This window comes from Gobio gobio, assembly GCF_949357685.1.
Source record: "Gobio gobio genome assembly, chromosome: 24".
Taxonomy (NCBI): domain Eukaryota; kingdom Metazoa; phylum Chordata; class Actinopteri; order Cypriniformes; family Gobionidae; genus Gobio; species Gobio gobio.
The window spans coordinates 13111152-13131935 of record NC_137120.1 but is presented as its reverse complement, the minus strand read 5'-3'; the positions used below and the strand labels follow the sequence as shown (position 1 = coordinate 13131935).

General features: G+C 44.1%; 1 protein-coding gene across 2 annotated transcripts in view; it reads left to right on the top strand.

Annotated features, from left to right (window-relative positions):
• LOC307120337 (uncharacterized protein) overlaps positions 1-3747 on the top strand; it is a 36063-nt gene extending 32316 nt beyond the window's left edge. For both annotated transcript variants that reach the window (XM_079807335.1, XM_079807334.1), the window contains one exon: positions 824-3747. In XM_079807335.1, coding sequence (XP_079663461.1) covers positions 824-1143 — 320 coding nt within the window. In that variant the 3' untranslated portion in view covers positions 1144-3747. The remainder of the gene's footprint in view (positions 1-823) is intronic.
• The last annotated feature ends 17037 nt before the right edge of the window (positions 3748-20784 follow it).

Here is a 20784-nt window from a genome sequence, read left to right as displayed (position 1 = left end):
CCATTTGGTCTACTAACCCTCTACAGCCTTAAGTATACGTAACTAATGCCAATGTGTTAGTCGGAGCTCTAAAACATCAGTCTGGTTAATAATTCCAGAGTAAGTCAGAGTAAATTAGTGTAACAATGTATTATTAGTCAGGTAAATGTATCATGCCAATTACATAGATCAATTCAAAGATAATCAATACATAACATAAAATGCTCTGAAGTAAAGAGTAAGAAATGTACACCTGACTTCTGAAAATGTCGTAACATTGTCTAAAAGACACTCAGCATTACGGCTGACCTATATAAAGGTTTGTGCCATGACCCTTCTGCAACATCCCTTAAATACCAGAACAAGACAGAAACCTCTTTCAAATGTAAACATGTGTTCACAATGGGAATTTGCATAAATCAAGTCTCCAGACCTGTAGTTTTCACCTTATTGAGGACAGGAGGTAAAGACCGATTGGCAGAGGACACACCCATCACAATAAGCAAAATATCTCTAAACTCTTAAAACCTTTGTTATCTTTTGGTTTACTTCTGTGAGAATGAGACCTTTGTACCAGTCGCACTGATAAGTTTCAAATGATACCAAACATGTATAAAACTGTATAGTACTTGTTCACATTAACCCATAAAGATTTTGGGTGAATTATAGAGGAGCAATGGGGGAAGAGGAAGTGAAGGAAAGACATGTAAACTAAATGCACAAGAGAGAGTTCAAAAGTTAATTTAATACTATATTTTATCAATATATCATGTGACATGTGAGTTGAATCCGTTACTGTGAATTATCAGTTTCATCCAAGTAACTTTCTCTGTTTGTTCTCCAGGTGAGTCCGGTCCCAAGACAGTGTCAGTGACGTTGGAAGAATGTTTAATTCTAATCACAGATTTTAACATGGAAAGAGATGAAAAGGTGGAGTGGAGATTTGAAGATAAAACTCTAGCATCTGGAATGAGGGGAGACATCAGTAAGACTTCATACGGTGATGATGTGAGATTCAGAGGCAGACTGGAGCTGCACCATCAAACTGGATCTCTGACCATCAAAAACACCAGAACCAGCGACACTGGAGTTTATCAACTAAAGATCTGCAGCGGATGCGGGAAGAACATTTGCTGGGAATTCAGTGTTACTGTCAGTGGTTAGTGAATCAACCCTTCCGATATGATACTCTGACTTTTTAATTAGTTAAAGTGACTTAACATGAGGGCGAGTAAACGATGACAAAATGTTGTGTTAAACCTAACTTTCTTCCTTATGTGGAATCCGTTCGTAAAGCAAAATATAAGGTCAGATGTAGAGGTCTACACGGAGCACCCGAGACTAGGGATCGACCGATGCATATGGTTTGCACATGAATTGCAGCGTCTCCAGCAGCACAGAGCTGCCTGTGGACGCCTGTCTGTAAATAATGCCAGCAAAAAACTATCCTGTGATACAAGACGCAGCAGCCTTGTATGGGCCGATGCCAATACACGTAAAAAACACAAATATCGGCCCGATATATCGGTCGATCACTACCCGAGACCCGTGGACCCGGGACCCGTGCAGGTTCGTGTTGACTATATAAATAAAAGTGTCTAACTTTTAAATGGTCAGTCGGGTCTGGGTCAGGTCCAAATCTATTACTTAGGGTCCCGGGTCTGTTTAACATTGTGTGTAATACCCGAGTCGATCAGACTCGTAGATCACCTGGCCGTGATCAGAGTCCGTCAGCACTGCTTGTGTGTTTTTTGTATTGCAACTTGTAAAATTTGGTTAAGAAAAGTGTGAGCTGGGCATTAGGTTTAAAAAAAGAAAAAAAAAACTCTCTCTCTCTCTCTCTCTCTCTCTCTCTCTCTCACACACACAGCCGTTAGAGGCAACGCGCACAGTAATAATATACTCATACATAAATAATATATTTCAAATCAGCAAAAATCTCAGGTCAACTGTCACATAAATGTTTATGGATGCACATCGGATGTCATTAAATAAAGTCAATAAAGCGTCATTGATGTATATTTACAACAGGTTTGTGAAGCGCTGATCGTTGTAGCCAATCACAGACATATTTGATGAGCGTGTGAGCACAATGGCCAGTCAGAGGTGTTTACGATTACGCTCAACAGCGTTCAGAGCGTCACATTTTTTAAATTTCAGTACCGATTTGGTATTGCGGTCGGTACTAACACTAGCTATGTTCAGGGTAATTAGGACATTTGTGACCAGTCACGGAAAGTAGGCACACAAGTCGGTTCTGGGGCATTTTGAGTTATTTACAGATTCTGAAAGTGTAGTATCCAAGCTTTCTAACCATGTGTAACACATGGAAATCTGATAATATTTTGAGAAGTTGTGGCCATTTGACAGTAGGCACTCAAAAAAACCTTAATAGGGAGACATTTTGCTGTTCTCACCTGCTGGGAGTGACAATAGGGCTCATTTACATCTCATTTAATAAGCCATACTCCCTGTAAAGGGAAAATATAGAATTCTATATTTTGTTCTTTTCTCTGACATTTAAGGGTAACATAGGCCTACAAAGACTCTTTTAGGTCTAAAACAGTTTGGATAGTTGTTAATACAGCGTTCCCACTGCTTGGTTAACTTCAAATTCAAGAACCTTTCAAGGACTTTCCAGGTCCAGCTTTTTTTTTTGCATTTATTTTTGGCCATATGACAGAGGTCTGATATTCTTTTGTCATATTTCTGTTTTACATAAAACTGAAGAATATTCGGTACATCCTTTACTGTATTCTAAAAGGATCTGATATTAACTTTTGCATGGATTTTATTGAAAAGAGCTTAGGCTCATGTAACCATTTTGCAATATTTCACGGTGTGTCTGTGAAACGCTGAGGTACCGTGTAGTTTTGTGCGCACGTGAACATCATGGCAACGTACAACACAAAGTACCACTTAACGTAACGCATAAATGCAAGTAACAAACGTAAATCAAGCATAGTCCACGAAGTGTTGGCGAAATAACACATTATCGGACCGGAGAGAATAATATGGAATTTCTTCCAGAAAACTTCTTGCACAAAATAAATTCAAGCACTTTCAAGGACCTTTATGTATGTTTATTTTCAGTCATGTCTTTGTACACAGCCCTCTCTTTCTGCACAAGGGAAAGATGATCGTGTTGCTTCTTTACTGCTTCAGACTTTCTGTCATCTGGGAGGTTTGCACTTCGTATCAGCTTGCCGTTATTGCTTTAGCACTGCCAGCAGAGATCTGTGCGTGGCCAGCCACCAGGGTTGCCAGGTTTTCACAACAAAACCCACACAATTGCTCCTCAAAACTAGCCCAAATCAAGCCCAATCGCGTTTCGGGGGGCTTCTCCGGTAAAAATCGTATTTGGGGGGTAAAATGTGTTTTTTTGGCATGGTTGCCTACTAAAAGTTGCATTCCCGGGGCTAAATATCACATAATTGGGGTCGCTTCAACCCGCGGACATGAAAAACAGCGGACTTGGCAACACTGAGCCACACTTCCCTTGGAGGGCGGGGGCAATAACAAAAGAAACACGCCTCTGCTGCATGCTAGAATCTCCGAAAAACAAGCCGATTTCAACCTCAAAGTGTATGCTTTTAAATATACCAATACTGCTATCTCAAACACGGAGAGGCTTCTGCGTGATCTCAACTAACAGATTCTGTAAAAAAGCGAAAATCACCAATTTTGAAAAAAAAAAAACCCGCTTCTTTCTCATTTTGCTCAAGTTTTGCTGCCGACTTGTGTCCCTACTTTCTGTGACTAGTCACATTTGTCAAATAAAAAATAAAAAAATAAGAACAAATAATCAAACTACACGCAACAGCACAAATACATACCATAGATCAAAGATGCTTATAAAACAGTGCTTTTCAGGTACATAAATTGAATAAAGTAATCAAATATAAAATAACATTGCATGTTATAATCTTCACTGTATAAATTAAATAAAGATTAATCATTATTGAAGTTAAAAAAGCTATTCAGTCAAGAGCAGGGAGTGATTTCTTTGTCATTTTTTGTTTGATTAACATTAAAAACACAGACAGCAGGAATGTGCTTCTTTCCCTTTAAGAAATAATTCACAGAATCATTACATACTACACATGAACAAGTTTTTTTCAACCGTTTATGTTTTACTTAATACATAACCTACTATGTTTGTTAGGATTACTCACCAAGACGGGCATGTTGACATACTTTTTGTGTGAACTTGTCCGTTCAAGCGCAAAACTTGAAAGAGCTCAATATTTGCGCACGCTTCAGATGAGTGTACACTGCACGCACATACACACAAATGTTCTCTCAGCATGCGCAAGTTCTATTTCGCATCTTGCTCTTGATTGTTTAAAATGGCAAGGCTGATGAGTTTAGTTTAAACACAACGTGTGCTGTTCAGGTCTCACGGTGATGACGGCGCAAATGACTGGGTCATGTTCGAGCAGGCATACAAGAGTGACCGTTTTGTACACGCTTTTTGATTATCGCTGTTGTAATGTATTGGGAAGACAGACTGTGTATCCATCGACATAAACATACATTAACCTAACTTCATCTGTCTGTTTTACGCATTGTTATTTTCAAGAAACCATATTATAGATGCGTCATCAGATTTGAGAGAACCGCGGTGCAAGTGCGTGCCGAACCGTGGGTGGAGAACCGTATGGTTCGATTATGCATATGCAGTTGTTGGAGCGCAAAATTAATGGAAGGAGAGTATTTACATGAATCACGCAAGGTGATTTACTTAGGTTTACGCTCGTCAGTTTACTGGTGTTTGCGGCATTATTTACCGCCCCAAAAAAGCGCATCTTACACCAGATGCTAACAGGTAGATTGCGCTGGTCATTATGCAAATGATCCGGCTGCGTCTGTGTTCATTAATTTGCGCATCATCAGTAGATCACGCGCATAACTTTCCACTCCCATCTGCGCTTTTATGGAATTGCACTCTCGCGTTAATTTGCCGTTAATTTGCCCTGTTTAGTACATCTGGCCCCCAAGTATTTTATATGTCTATGACTCTGTCAAATGAATTCGCCGTTCAAGAACGGTTTGGCAAATACACTTGAATTCCAGGACTTTTTGTCGCCATGGTCTAAAAGATCTGGTAAAATATTTTTGAAAATTGAAGCAACGTTTTTTCTGAAAATTCAAAATGGCGGAAAAATGTTCACGATGGAAAACTACGTCATAGGGAGCAATCGAATCGTCTTGAGCTAAGGAATCAGTTAGAGACTCCAAATTTGCTAAGGTGGCAGTTGAAAGTGAAAGTGAAGTGACGTGTGGCCATGTATGGTGACCCATACTTGGAATTTGTGCTCTGCATTTAACCCATCCAAGTGCACGCACACACACAGTAGTGAACACACACGCGGCGCCCGGGGAGCAGTTAGGGGTTCGGTGCCTTGCTCAAGGGTCTCACCTCAGTCTTGGTATTGAGGGTCGAGGAAAGCGCTGGCTATTCACTCCCCCCACCGTCAATTCCTGCCGGACCTGAGACTCAAACCCGCAACCTTCGGGTTACTTCAGTTTAGACTGTCCTCTATCTGTGTGACAAATTTCATAACTTACACGCAAGCGGTTCTATGTGCTACCATAGACTCCCAGAGCGGGAGAAGAAACGGAAGAATGATGCTAAGAATGGCAATGAATATAATAGGTGCCTACGCAGTACGCACCTTCAGTGCTTGGCCCCTAATAAAATAATAAAATAATTAAACGATTAAAAGGGATTTAGGGGAATAAATAAATAATAACGGTAAAATAATTTCTAGGTCCAATTCAATTCAAACTATTTGCAAATATATAAAAAATATATATTTTATTTTAAAATGTGCACACATTAACTCGTTCATATGTCTAATGTTGAAAACGCAAACATTTCTTGTCTCGTCACAATCATGAATTACATGAATCATAAAACACAATGTAAATACATTAAGAGCGTCGTTGATTACATTAACAGCAATGGGAGTTTTGGCAGGTGTCCAGATAAACTCGCGCTTCGGCGCTTGTAAAGTGGGCGTTCTTTGATTAATCACAACTTAAATTTGTGAAAAAACTGATTTTTACTTAAGTAAAAGTATAGAAGTATTTGTTTTCAAAAGTACTTAAGTATCAAAAGGGAATTTCCTTTTTTATGTCAACGCATTATTTTATTATTGTAGCATTGTTGTATAAATGCACTCTATGCCATCATGGTTTTAAGCCAGTCAGTGATGCTCCATCCGACATGCTAGCAAACGACTCCCTTCAACTCATTTAAATACTTGTATAAAAGTTGCAAAGCTCTTAATAAAGCTGCTGTCACTTTAAGGCCGAATACACGGGTTCCTAATCACTGATTCAGATATTCTCCCAACTGTTTACGTTCACTTAAGAATGTCTAAAAAGCTTCTTTGGTTTAAAAATGTGTTGTTGAAACTATCATAATTCATTTGATCAATGTTACACTTCATACCTGTTACTCTGTTACACTCTGTTTGATTTTGTGTAGCCTAACTGTTGACAGTTAGTGTCTGAAATATTGTATATGTTTTATAAGATGTTTGAATCACAGCAGTATTTCTCTAAGTATGTATGTGCTGTATATAATATTCAAAGGGATAGTTCACCCTGCATCTGACTTTCCTTCTACCGTGGAACAAAAAAAAGCAAGTTATTCTGAATAATGTTTTTTTCCTCGCTATAAAATAAAATTAGGTCCTAAAAGTATAGGACCCTATTGATTTACAGACAAGAAAATCAATGATGATACAAGGATGAGTAAATGGTGAACTATCCCTTTAACACATTTTTATCAGGTTAATGCTCATGTTTTTCTAATCATATCTGAATGTCAAATTGTAAATTTGCCTGAAGTGTCTTTGTATTCAAGTACTTGTCTGATAAATCCTGCACTTATAGTCAAATTTACTATATAGACTTATAATGCATGTTTGCACTTACTCAACTCTTGTAGCAACTTAAAGAAATGTGTTGTGCCTTGGATTATTCTCATTTGTAAGTCATATTAATAAACGTTCATATATTAATAAACATCGTATTAATAAACGTTCACATTTGGTCTGTGTATCTGATCATTATTGTGAGGACAAACACATATTCCATTGTTAACTGATAGTTTTGTTTTATAAACAAATAAAATTTGTATTGTGAATTTTTTTTTATTAAAATTAAATAGTTTGCCATCAGTTGGTTCATACTGTATGCTCTGACAAAATCAAATCTTCAGAGGAATCAGAAAAGATATAGCAGTTAACTATCCATAACTAAGTTTGTTCCAGAAAAACAGTAAAAACTATAGAATATTCTCAAGTTAAGTTCAGCAATGGCTAATTATATTTCATAAGTGTGAACATTTAGTTTAAGTTCTATCCTTAGGAACAAAATTTACTGACCAGAAGAAATTCATCCTGTCTTTTTAAATATCCGTGTTAAAAGAGCACGCTAATACAGTATATACAACTGAACTTATCCATTATCCTTCATTTTTTTTTTTTTTGTAGCTTCTGTTCTAAATCTTGTTAAATGTGTTGTCGATCAAATATTCAACATCACTAAAAATTAGCTAAATCAGCTGATCAAAATAACATCTCTACGGTGATTGTAAGTGAAATACCCGAGGGTGATTGGCTGCTAACCGTTGAGAAAGTAAAATATTCAATGGTGATTGGGTATTTTTTTTATCCAGCGGAGACAAATGTCTCTATTGCCGTAGCAACAGTTTTCTGAAATGTTGTAATTGTATCAGATTCAACGCGTTCATGGGGAAGAGCAGTGAATATTAATTCATGTACAAACCTTAAAATAATCAAAGTGAATACTGACAAAGCATTTAAAGGGAAAAACATGAGATATATCTAACTGCAGAACCACACGTCACAGCAATCTGAGGATAACAGTTACACCGTGTCTACACCATAGACAGTAAAAGAAATGGACACAGCGTCCCCATAGACTTCCACGGAGGAAAGTGGAGTCAATTAGAAGCACTCACTTCCTGATGGCTGAGCGTACTGCGCAGCCTCAGACTGAACTTGACAACGTAGATGTGATATGTGAGCAACCTGTCTGACAGTTGTAAGCCTTCTTGTAGTTGTTCAAAGAGAAATCTGAATAACCGAATCTTGCAGAAACGGAGAGCGTGAGCAGGAGCAACTTTTGGTAAGTATTCTTATTAATTGTTTTGTCATTTTGCATAGTATTTATTTAATTTAATAAATTGCCTTATAGACAGTAAAAGATTGCTTCTCCACCTGTCTATACAGTAATTTCTCTACTGTGCGGCGGTTGTCGCATAGTTATGAAGCAATCGTTAACTTATTTTTACAAAAACGGCTTCTACGGTGCGATAGTGTAAGATACAAGGTAATGGAGCCTTTTATATATTGTTGTGTTTCTTTAGAAATAAACAATGGACAAATGGAGTCTTTAAACGCCTCAGATGTAAAGTTATTCGCTGTCAAAGTGACGCCAAAATGAATGGGAGTCAATAAGATGCTATCAGCAGGTGATGGCTTGGTTAGCAATGGCTGCCCCTATGGAAGGTACGCTTTCCGGGTGCTGGATTACCCCCTAGGTCTACACCAAGCAGCAACCTCCCGCAGTTTCTCTTGAAGCCAATACGGAAGTGACTTTTACTGCAATTTCGACTGGCCACTAGGGACAGGCTCCAGAAGGGAGCAGAATCTCATTGAGCCCCATGTTAAAATGCCCAACTTTACAGCAGAAAAACACATGTTTACAGCCTGGTATATAATTGTGGTTTTGGTCTATACGACTCATTTTGCACTTCATGACAACTGTGAGGGGGGTGATTTTTTTTTTTTACTCATTCGTTTACATTATATAAAGCTTTAAAGTTCTGCATAATTAAGGGCGTGGCCACTTTGAGTGACAGGTGGATAGCCATTTATCTGCTGTCTGTTAGTCATCATCACCTCAGCTCCGCCCACATCCCGCCTCTTTGCCCATTTTCTGTTATCCTGGGAGTGGCGCGCGATGACTCGCTGCCAAGATGGCAACGGCCAGCTTGTCCCTACTTTACGCTGCAAAACTGCTCTTCAGAATCCTATGGGTGACGTCATGGACACTACGTCCATATTTTTTTTACAGTCTATGGTCTACACCGGACGTGACCGTTATCGCTCAGTGATTCACCACAGCAATGAGCAACCTCTCCTCCATTTTGCTTGGAAATTAATTGGTTGCCGCCAAACCGCGTCATAGCTCATTACCATAAAGTTGACCTGATTTCAAATCTCCTCAACGCCCAAGACGCGCCGTGCCACTGCTCGCCGCCCACCGCAGGATCACATTAAAAATTAATGACTTCCGGTCACTTTGATGCTCACACCGCTGCCGATAAAGCCGAAATTATACTTCGTTTTTTTAAGTGTAGGCTACGCGAGTGCATGCGCACTGTCGGAACACACAGCCTTGCAAAGTATACTTCTTTTGACTCGAACGCATACACGTAAAGATCGTATTTACTGTTTTTGAGTTAAAAGCACATTGTACACCACAACGTAGCTCTGGATTTTCTTTAAACCCCAATCTTTACGAGTTGTGGGCGTGTCAGTTAGAAACATGGCGGATTACCACTATACTTAATGGTAAGTGATATTGTCAGGCTTTTCTATTTACAGCAAAGTACGGTAATTGCTTACACAAAATGTGATAGCATTATAATATAACATATTTACAGTGGCTTCATAAATGAATTAAAAACAAAGTAAAACACGATGCACATTCTTTGTTCTTAATTTTCTAGAAGTAGAGTTTAAGAACCTTGCTGTTTTTTGTTTTTTTGTGGGTGAAAATAATCAAGAGAAATTTGTTACAACCCCTTGGCACGAGGAGAAGCAACATGAATGGAGAGGCCGTACACATAGTCAGATTTGCAAAATAATATGTATTTAATAAAGACAGACAGACATAACTACATGTAAGGATTAAAATGACAAAGTTACAAGACAACAACATCAAGCCTTGGACTGGAGAGGATGAGAGAGCCAACAGGATAACGTCTCAGTTACGTATGGTAACCCTCGTTCCCTGAAGGAGGGAACGGAGACTTACGTCGGACGTACCGACGAATTGGGATCACTTCTGGGAGCCCCTATCAGCTTCGAGCTATCTAGAACCGGCCAATGAACAATTGGCGTGCGAGATTTGCATCTCGCGCCCCGCCCCGCGGGTATAAACAGGAAGCGAGAGCGAATGCACGCTGTTTTTCACTGAGGAGCCACACGTAATGGCTCAACCTGCAGTGATGGTACAGCAACTGTGGCGACGGGACGTCCGTCTCCGTTCCCTCCTTCAGGGAACGAGGGTTACCATACGTAACCGAGACGTTCCCATTCAGTCGGTCACGTTCGACGTACGTCGGACGTACCGACGAATTGGGATCCCCTATGGAAAACGCCATAGTTACTACCACTTCCAGCGCCCAGCGATGAGCCCCTCAGACCCCGATCTGAAGCGGGCGGGAAAGTTCACGCAGGGAGAGTCAAAGCTGCTGTTCCGCAAGACCCACTCAGCCGACTTTATTGGATAACGCTGGGAAAGCGTGCCTGTGAAGGCAGCTGCGGAAGCCACATCATGCCCAGAGGGAGTTAACATGTGGAGAATACACGTATGGGCTGGCCGTGGGCAGCACAACATACGGAAGTCTCAGGGGTGGCCCCGGCCAATTAGGAGGGAGACAACACGTACCTGGGACGGCAGAGGGAACTCTGCCGAGGGAAAGACACGGGCTCGCCGTAGGGAGCCGTACCGTGGAAGAACACACATATGGGACCGCTGTGGGGGTCACTACATACGGAACCCAGCCTAACACAAGTTCCACCAATGCATACGAGTGTTAGACCTGGCGTCGAACGCTCCGCCACGTCCGACTGCCGCGGGTTGAGGAGGACTCAACAGGGTTCGCCGATCCGGGGAACTCGACTGGAGCAGAATAAGCGCACGCATCCGTCTACCATAGGGGAGGGAATGGCGCAGCAAGCCGACACTAGAACGGGCACTTCGGTGTTACTGACTATGGGGAGTGAGCACACAGGAAGAAACCGGCTCTACACGGAGGCTATAGAATCTAGCGAACGTGTTAGGTGTCGCCCAGCCCGCAGCTCTACAAATATCTTTCAGCGAGGCGCCACGAGCCAGCGCCCAGGAAGAGGCAACACCCCTAGTGGAGTGGGCTCTTAACCCGAGCGGGCAGGGCACGTCTTGGGACTGATAAGCCAAGACGATGGCATCCACTATCCAGTGGGCCATCCTCTGCTTGGAGACAGCCTTCCCCTTCTGCTGTCCTCCGTAACAGATGAAGAGCTGCTCTGAGGTCCTGAAGCTTGCGTTCTGTCCACGTAAGTCCGGAGAGCACGGACGGGACAGAGAAAAGCTAGGGCTGGGTCTGCCTCCTCCGAAGGCAGCGCTTGCAGGCTCACCACTTGGTCCCGGAAGGGAGTAGTGGGAACCTTGGGCACATATCCAGGCCGGGGTCTCATGATCACATGAGAGTTACCGGGCCCGAATTCCAGGCACGATTCGTCGACCGAAAATGCCTGCAGGCCCCCTACCCTCTTGATGGAGGCCAACGCAGTCAGGAGTATTGTCTTTAACGACAGAACTTTCAACTCAGCTGACTGCAGAGGCTCAAAAGGTTCTCTCTGTAGTGCAGTTAGCACCAGAGTTAAGTCCCAAGAGGGTATGGAGGGAGGACGAGGCGGATTTAATCTCCTCGCTCCCCTAAGGAACCTGACGATCAGATCGTGCTCACCTAGAGATTTTGCATCTACGAGCTCATGATTGGCGGCGATAGCGGCGACATAGACTTTGAGGGTGGAGGGAGACAGCCTTCGCTCCAACCCATCCTGTAGAAAGGTAAGCACAGATGCGACCGAACATCTTCGGGGGTCTTCTCGGCGAGAAGAGCACCAATCGACGAACTGGACGCGGGTGCCATAGGGTGCCCCGTCTCTGAGTCAGGAGGTCCTGCCTCAGAGGAATGGGCCAGGGAGGTGCTGTCGCAAGGAGCACTAGTTCCGGGAACCAAGTCCGGTTGGGCCAATACGGAGCGACCAACAGGACCTGCTCCTCGTCCTCCCTGACTTTGCACAGTGTCTGCGCAAGAAGGCTCACTGGGGGAAACGCATACTTGCGTTCTTCCCGGGGCCAGCTGAGGGCCAGGGCATCCGACCCGAGGGTCCCCTCGGTCAAGGAATAAAACCACTGACAGTGGGTCGTCTCTGGGGAGGCAAACAGGTCTACCTGTGCGGCCCCGAAACGACTCCAGATTAGCTGGACCGCCTGGGGATGGAGTCGCCATTCTCCCGGAAGTACCTGCTGACGTGACAGCTCGTCGGCCGCACGATTGAGCAGGCCCGGAATGTGAACAGCACGAAGCGACCTCAGATGCTTCTGACTCCATAAGAGGAGATGGCGGGCGAGTTGCGACATGCGACGGGAGCGTAGACCACCCTGTTTGTTGATGTACGCTACGGCCGCAGTGTTGTCCGTCCGGACCAGAACGTGCTTGCGTCTGAGCGGCACCTTGAAGCGGCTGAGTGCAAGACGAACTGCTAACAACTCGAGGCAATTGATATGCCATTGCAGTTGAGGCCCCGTCCACAGACCCGAAACTGCAAGCCCGTTGTACGTGGCACCCCAGCCCGTGGATGAGGCATCCGTGGAGACAACGGAGTGCCTGGACACTTGTTCTAGGGGGACTCCCGCCCGGAGAAACAGAGGGTCCGACCACGGGCCGAAGGTTTGGTGGCACCTCGGAGTCACTTGGACGCGGAGGGAACCGCTGTGCCACGCCCATCTCGGGACTCGATCGTGTAGCCAGCGTTGAAGCGGTCTCATATGAAGCAATCCGAGCGGCGTTACTGCGGCTGCGGATGCCATATGCCCCAGGAGCCTCTGAAAATGTTTCAGTGGTACCGCTGTCCTGCCTTTGAACGAATTCAAGCAGTTCAACACTTACTGGACGCGCTCCTCGGTGAGGCGCGCTGTCATGGCGACCGAGTCTATCTCCATACCGAGAAAAGAGATCCTCTGTGTGGGACAGAGTTTGCTCTTCTCCCAGTTGACCCGAAGTCCCAACTGGCTGAGGTGACTGAGCACCTTGTCCCTGTGTTCGCACAACTGCTCTCACGACTGGGCAAGGATCAGCCAGTCGTCGAGGTAGTTGAGAATGCAAACACCATGCTCTCTCATGGGGGCAATGGCCACCTCCGCAACCTTCGTAAAGACGCGGGCGACAGGGACAGGCCGAAGGGCAAGACGCGGTACTGACATGCCCGTCCCTCGAACGCGAAGCGCAGAAAGGGCCGGTCGAGGGGAAACGAGAATGAAAGTACGCGTCCTTCAGGTCGATCGCTGCAAACCAATCTTGGGGACGGACGCACCTGAAGATGTGCTTCTGCGTTAGCATTCTGAACGGCAGCCTGTGAAGGGACCGGTTCAAGAATCGCAGGTCCAAGACCGGCCATAACCCGCCGCCTTTCTTGGGTACAATGAAGTACGGGCTGTAGAACCCGGACCTCATATCGGCTGGAGGGACCGGCTCCATCACATCCTTCGCCAGTAGGACTGCGATCTCCGCCCGGAGCACGGGGGCGTTCTCCTTCGCTACTGGGAAGTGAACGCCCCCAAACTTAGGGGGACGCCTGGCGAACTGAATCGCATAGCCGAGTCTGATGGTACGGCCCCGAGACGGGCTGGGAAGCTCTAGCCAGGCTTCCAGACACTGAGCAAGGGGATTAACCACAGACGTACCCGCAGCGGGGCAGCGACGCGGAATGCAGGGATCCGACTCGGACGGCATGGAGCGGCCCGAAGTGGGATCTGAGTGTGCTGTGCAACACTTACCTGCGTCCGCGGAGGGGGCGTGCGAGTGTGGGGAGGCCGCTTGAGTGCGTTCCCACAGCCGGCGCCCCCTGCTGGCGAAGGGAGAGGCGTCTGAGGGTGGCGAGGCATGGGAGCGTCGACCACCGCCAAGCGCGCTCCCAAATGAAGGAGGGGCTGAGCGTGGCAAGGCTTTGTGGCGTTGCGCACGGTCTGCCTCACCTCCTTCCTCAGCGGGGAACAAGAGTGGCGAGGCATAGCGTCACGCACTGTTGTCCACGCACCGCTGAGAAGAGGGGAATGAGAGTGGCGAGGCTTTGTAGCGTCACACACTGCCATTCTCGCCCTCTTGTGGGGAGGGGAATGAAAGCGGCGAGGCTCTGTAGCGTCACACGCTGCCATTCCTGAACTCCCGAGACCCAGAGGTATTGGAACTGCTCTTTTTTTTTTTTGGGGTACCACTGGCTGTTTTTAACATCAGTGGCGGAACAGAATTACTAATGGTTTTCCACCCGGCCCTCCTCCGGGGAAGAACAGTTCCAGACCAAATCCGGGTCAATTGTGTTTCTGGACCAGGGTGGACATCGTCTAGCCAAGGGCCAGCGCTGTGTGCAGCTCAACCTCAGCTCAGAACTACCCTCGTGCACTAAGCAGGGCGGAGGTGGCCTGCCAGTGGCACTGCCACCCCACCGATGAGGGTAGTGAGAGAGAGGAAAACTTTATACAGATTATGGCCCTATTGGTGTTCCATATTTTGGCACCAATAGTTCCACAATGCCAAAGCCTTCCAATGCACATCCGAAAAAAGGCAAGGGGCAGGCAAGGCGATTTACGCGTTGCACTATGCCTCAGCCATCCGGGAAAGCATGGCTGTCAAGTATGAATCTGATTCAGCACGAGCGCCCACTATTACGGTGGGAATCTCAGCATCATCTTCATTTTCAACACTTAACAGCCCTCTCTCCGATGCAGCGATTGACATCTGTCCTCTGCTAGAGCCTCAAATGAAATGCTAGGTCCCCTTTCAAGGACCAGCAATCCCATCTGTAAGCTACCAGCAGACACGTGAGACAGTGGGCGTGGCCGTGAGACGGCACACGGCGCGCTGAACACTCAAGCCCTTATGAAAAAGGCAAGACGAACAGCGCGCCGACGTGGCCATGCTCTCGTGAGAGAGCATAGACCACCCACGAACACAGTCTCAACATGTTTGCGATGCGATAGAGGAGTGAGGGGCCCACAGAGATGTACGCGGCGGGGAAGCCTCTCTGTAATCCTCAGGCCACCCAGGCTTATCAGCCAAAATAGTCCCCCCTCTGGTGCACCAGAAAAGAGACTAGATCGGGGTATAAGCGAAGGGACTCAACCCCGTTTGAGGCATCATAGTCTCGACCGCGCATCGGAGGCGCCGAGTGACGCGCGCAGAGTTGCCGTGGCAACCCGCGCTGTCACCCGGCAGCCAGACGGCACACGGCGTCTTACACGGAAGGTGAGATGACCAGCGCGTCGACGTGATCCCGTTCCCCTGGGAGAACATGGATCACCCACGACACAGTCTCAACATGTTTATGCGAGAGGGATCGTGGCCGTCAGGACAGGAACCGCATCCAGAAACGCACGAGTGGTAAGACATCTTGAAAAAGACGGCACGTCACCCGTGAAGCTCTTTTGTGAGGAAAACGCTCTGTGCTGAAGCACTCAGGGGGAAACGCGACAGCGCACGGGATTGTTAGCGAAAAATACTCGTCTTCTTTGAAGAGAGTGAGTCCTTCATACGCCTGTGTGGCTCCGAAGTGAATGACAGCGTGCATTCGCTCTCGCTTCCTGTTTATACCCGCGGTGCGGGGCGGGGCGCGAGATGCAAATCTCGCACGCCAATTGTTCATTGGCCGGTTCTAGATAGCTCGAAGCTGATAGGGGCTCCCAGAAGTGATCCCAATTCGTCTGTACGTCCGACGTACGTCGAACGTGACCGACTGAATGGGAACCTAGATTCCAGGAACTTAAAGATCACGCTCCCAGCTGTTTGTCCCAAGACTCCCAACACATCGGCTGTGTCCGAAACCTGAAAAATGCTGCCTTCGGAGGACACATTTCAAGGCAGAAAGGCACCAAGGCATGTCCGAATCTAATGTTAGCTTCACTTTCTGTCTCCAGAGAGACCTTCATCTGATCGATTTTTGTAGGCAGCATACTGCCTAATGCTGTGTTCACACCAAACGCGAATAGAGCGGCAAAATCGCGTCTAGTTGGACGCTTGAACATTTTGAATCCATTCGCGCGTCCACAGCGAACTGGACGCGCGTATAAATTGAGCCTTTGAAGCGAAATAGACGCGCATTCAAGGCGCTCCAGGAGAAATATGTCATAAAACGCCTCTGCCTCTTTTCATTTTCATAAAAAAATATATATAAACATTGTTCCAGAAAAACAGTAAAAACTATAGAATATTCTCAAGTTAAGTTCAGCAATGGCTAATTATATTGCATAAGTGTGAACATTTAGTTTAAGTTCTATCCTTAGGAAAAAAATGTCACTGACCAGAAGAAATTCATCCTGTCTTTTTAAATATCCGTGTTAAAAGAGAACGCTAATACAGTATATACAACTGAACTTATCCATTATCCTTCATTTTTTTTAATTTGTAGCTTCTGATTTGTCACACAAGACAAATCACTACAGGACATCAGAGCCAGCGGCAAATGTCAGAAGGACTGGCCGAGGAAAGGCTGCTCTCACTGGGGTTAATGAGTGCTGAGCGCCCGGTGATCGCCTGGATCTCACAGCTCCAAAAACGCAAGACAATTTTTTTTTTAAAGAGGCGCTCTCTTTATAAATAAATCACAGATTTGAGCTTTAAACAACTACAGTCTCACCTGAAAAAGTCTTAAAACCTAATTTTGTGACACAATAGTAGTATTTTTAAATTATGCAGGGTTTCTCATCACTTTACCACGTGACAGCAGCAAGCAGGCAGGCTCCTGATTGGTTAACGCAGCGCGAATTGACGCCAAAGTTCTAATTTTTCAACTCGGTCATCAGACGCGAATTCGCTTCAAACGCGTGAATGCACAAAAGCACCACTCGCGCGTATCGCACAAGACGTCTGGATGGTCTATCGCACTGCAGGACCTCCAGACGCGCGTCAACGCGCCTTTCCATTGACTTAACATTGAAATCACTCGCTCCTGACGTTTGGTGTGAACGCAGCATAAGAAGTCTGTCCGAAATTAGTTTTGCGAGGTGCCTTCATGCACAAACGCTGCCTTACAAGCCATTGTCTGATAAGGCAGCGAGGCAACGAGTCAGCTGCCTAGGTTTTCGGACGCAGCCATCATATCCCGACCTATTGTCATCTCTCAAGCTTCTTATAAGCAGCATGGTTAATCACCGTGAATTCTCCACACCTGAGTCAACCTGAGAATACAAACAACATTACCCCTGAGACCCCTACTGAACAAAACAAAAATGTTTTACCCACAGTGAGTCGTCAAAAAGTTCACCGCCATGCAGACGAAAATTACTTGAACACACCTGCCGTCATGAACGTACCAATAGAACCTTATTTAAAGGATTAGTTCACCCCAAAACAAAACTTCTGTCATTAAAGGTGCTCTAAGCTAGCCTAGAAATCGAGACGCTCCCTAGCGAGTGTAGTCTAGCAACTCTTGGTAGACCTGCGAGCTGGAAAAACCAAACTCTGGTCAGGCCAATCACATCGTGTATAGAGTCGGTGGGCGGGCTTAACATAATGACGGCACGTCACGGCAGAGTTGCGGTGGTTCAGCGTGCTACTCGTAAACAAAGAAACTGGCGAACGGCTGTCTTTTGAATCGGCTTTGGTCGCGACTCTGGACAAAGAACGGCACTGAAGTCATTCTTAAGAAAGGAAGATGTGTTCGTCGTTTTGCCGACCAAGTTTTGCAGAGTGCTCGTGGCGCTGTTTTCAGTATCGTTGGCTCATGCACAGACGAGCGCTTCAATCGATTACTGTTGCGGAGACTATTCATTCCTTTGAAATCACAAACAAAATGCACCCTAATGTGTCCCTGTTCTTGATATACAATCACTGATTTACATCTTTGGTTTCAATGAGAAAATAAATAAACTATACACAGCGGATTTATTCACTAACATAAAGAATCTCAACAATATTACAAAATATTGTGTTATATATAAGGGATGAAACTATCAGCCCATTTCTGGACACACACACATACACTCCTATCGCAGATTTTACTATTTATTTATTTATTGACCTGAGGGAGGGGTTCTGGCAGACCAATCACAGCACTAGCGGTCCACGTAGAATTGACGCATTGTTACATTTTTGGAGAGGTGCGCGTTAGGGTACGTCGTAGGGTACGTGCGCATCACAAAGCCTACGGCGTAGCTACGGCGTACACTCAACGCAGAAGTATAAATTGGCCTTAAGCGATCCTGGGTGGAGTAACTTCTTGTTAACGTTCAGTCATGAACTCGCATTTAAAATGGAAGTAGCTTGCATGCTAATGCTGCTGTGGTAACGATGGCTCAACCAACTACTTCACGCTCATTGTGAGTAAATTGATGTACTGTTAAATAAAAAAGTACGATTATACAATAGTTTGTTGATAGTAACGCATTCTTTAATGTGAATAATTTAGTAATGGAAAATAAACTGTGTTCGTTTATTCTCCATTACTAACGCATTCTACAATGCCTAACCCCAAACCTCCACCCCCAAACCATTCTTGTCGGTTATTGGCTGGAGCACTATTACGTTTTGTGTTCCAGACTGCCCAAGTTTGTTTTTGTTGCAGTTTGTGCGTTTGTTTGCCTTGTGCTTGTGCTGACTACAGTTTATTACAGTGTTCAGGGAATAGGTAGCTAGCAGATAGTGAGATGTTTGCTGTATGTGACAAAAAATGTTTTGGCCTAAAAAACAACTGACATCGCTTATAGCAGGGGTTTTCAAACGGTTCTAAGGGGTCCCCAGAAAATTTCAAAGAATAAAAAGACAAAGCAAAAATGGATAAAGTCTACCTTCATTTCTAAATATTTCTCTCTTTTCTTGCTGTATATATATTTTACAGAATTGTATATGTTTGCTTTTTTTAGTGAGTTTTTCTCACTATACTCCCCTATATCTTGCTCAGTGGGGTTGTTAGGCAGTATTCTTAACACAGTACATAAGCTTCTTACATACATTTATTATGAAAGTTGCTTACACAAATAATTTTTAATTGAAAATGTTCTTCTTCGGGTTTATACATCCAACATTAAGTATAGCCAATTTAAGTTTGGAAACAATGTTGTATTTATAATGTCACACTTACTATTTATCTAACAGTTTAAATGTTTTTTCATACATAAAATATATTGATGGATTTTAGGAAGGGGGTCCCTCATAAAAGGTTCATCATATTCGGGGGTCCTTGGCATCATAAAGTTTGAAAACCCCTGGCTTATAGCACCTATAATTACTCACCCTCATGTCATTCCAAACCCATAAGACCCATCTTCGGAACACAAATTAAGATATTTTTGATGAAATCCAAGAGCTTTCTGACCCCCTCCATAGACTGCAACACACCAACCATTTTCAAGGCCCAGAAAGGTAGTAAAGGCATCATTAAAATAGTCCAATCAACCATAAAGGGGTCATGAATTGAGAAATCAACTTTTTATTCAGCCTTTGATATATAAAGGTTCATCGTGATATAAGAATATCCTGTAAGTTTCGTAACTGAAAACTTCCTTGTTAGTCAAAGAAAAGCTTTTATTGACACCAGGCCCAGAAAACGCTCAATCTCAGAATATGCCAACCCTTGACGTCAGAGTCGGCCCTTGGCATAGGCGGAATAGGCAAATGCTAGGGGCGCCACTCATACATAGGGGCGCCAAAATGTATTACTCATACTATTTTATTAATATTAATTCAAAATATTACAAAATAAAGCGCAAAGAAAACTTAAGTCCCGCCTTTTCCCAGTCCGCCGCATCATCTCCCCCTGCCAAATAGAACGCGCGATCAGTTTAATGTTGGGAACTTGTTGTGTCGCGTCACCTCGAGCCGCAACCAACGTAGACAGGATTGCTTTCATTTTTTAGGGTTCTTGGCTGCTTGCGCCAGGTGTAGACACAGTGAAAGTTGCCTGATTATTTATGATGGATGGGCGAATTGAAGTGTCAAAAAAGACAGAAGCCCTCTGATGCAGGGAAGATAAGGGATACACTGCAAAAAATTTAATTCTTACTAAGTATTTTTGTCTTGTTTCTAGTCTAAATGTCTAAAAATTCTTAAATTTAAGATGCATTTACTAGATAAGTAAAATGACATAAGATATTTTTTCCTCTTTAAAATCAAATCAAAATTAAGTGGGTTTTTGCTTAAAACAAGCTAAATGATCTGCCAATGGGGTGAGAAAAATAATATTGTTTCTGATTGAAATCTTGTTTTTGTCCCAAACAGAAATAAGATTATTTTTCTTAATAAAATTATTTGGACTGGAAACAAGAAAAAAATACTAACTAAGAAGAGCATTTTTGCAGTGTAAATACAGAGGTAAAATGATGTAGGCTAATGAATTAACAGTTTATTGCATAGTAGTAAAATACTAACGTTTGCTAATTAATTCCAGTTTAACCTTAAACTTTATGCAAGCAGCTGTTCTGGGTTCTCCAGTGGCCACAGCCAGTGTGATTTTGTAAAAAAAAAAAATGTATCCGTTTTTTTAAACGCATGTAATATCACTTTTTTAATAGCCTAATGTTTTTACTCTACAGTTGTGCAGTTTTAAGGAGGCATATGGCAATTTTAAAATGCATTTGCTGAAATTAGTCATAATATTTATATACAGGTTTATTTAAAGGAACTGTATGTATAATGTATTTCAATTAATCATAAAATGGCCCTGATATGTCACTAGACATTAAGAAATCATGTTCATTTCAAATATTTATATCACT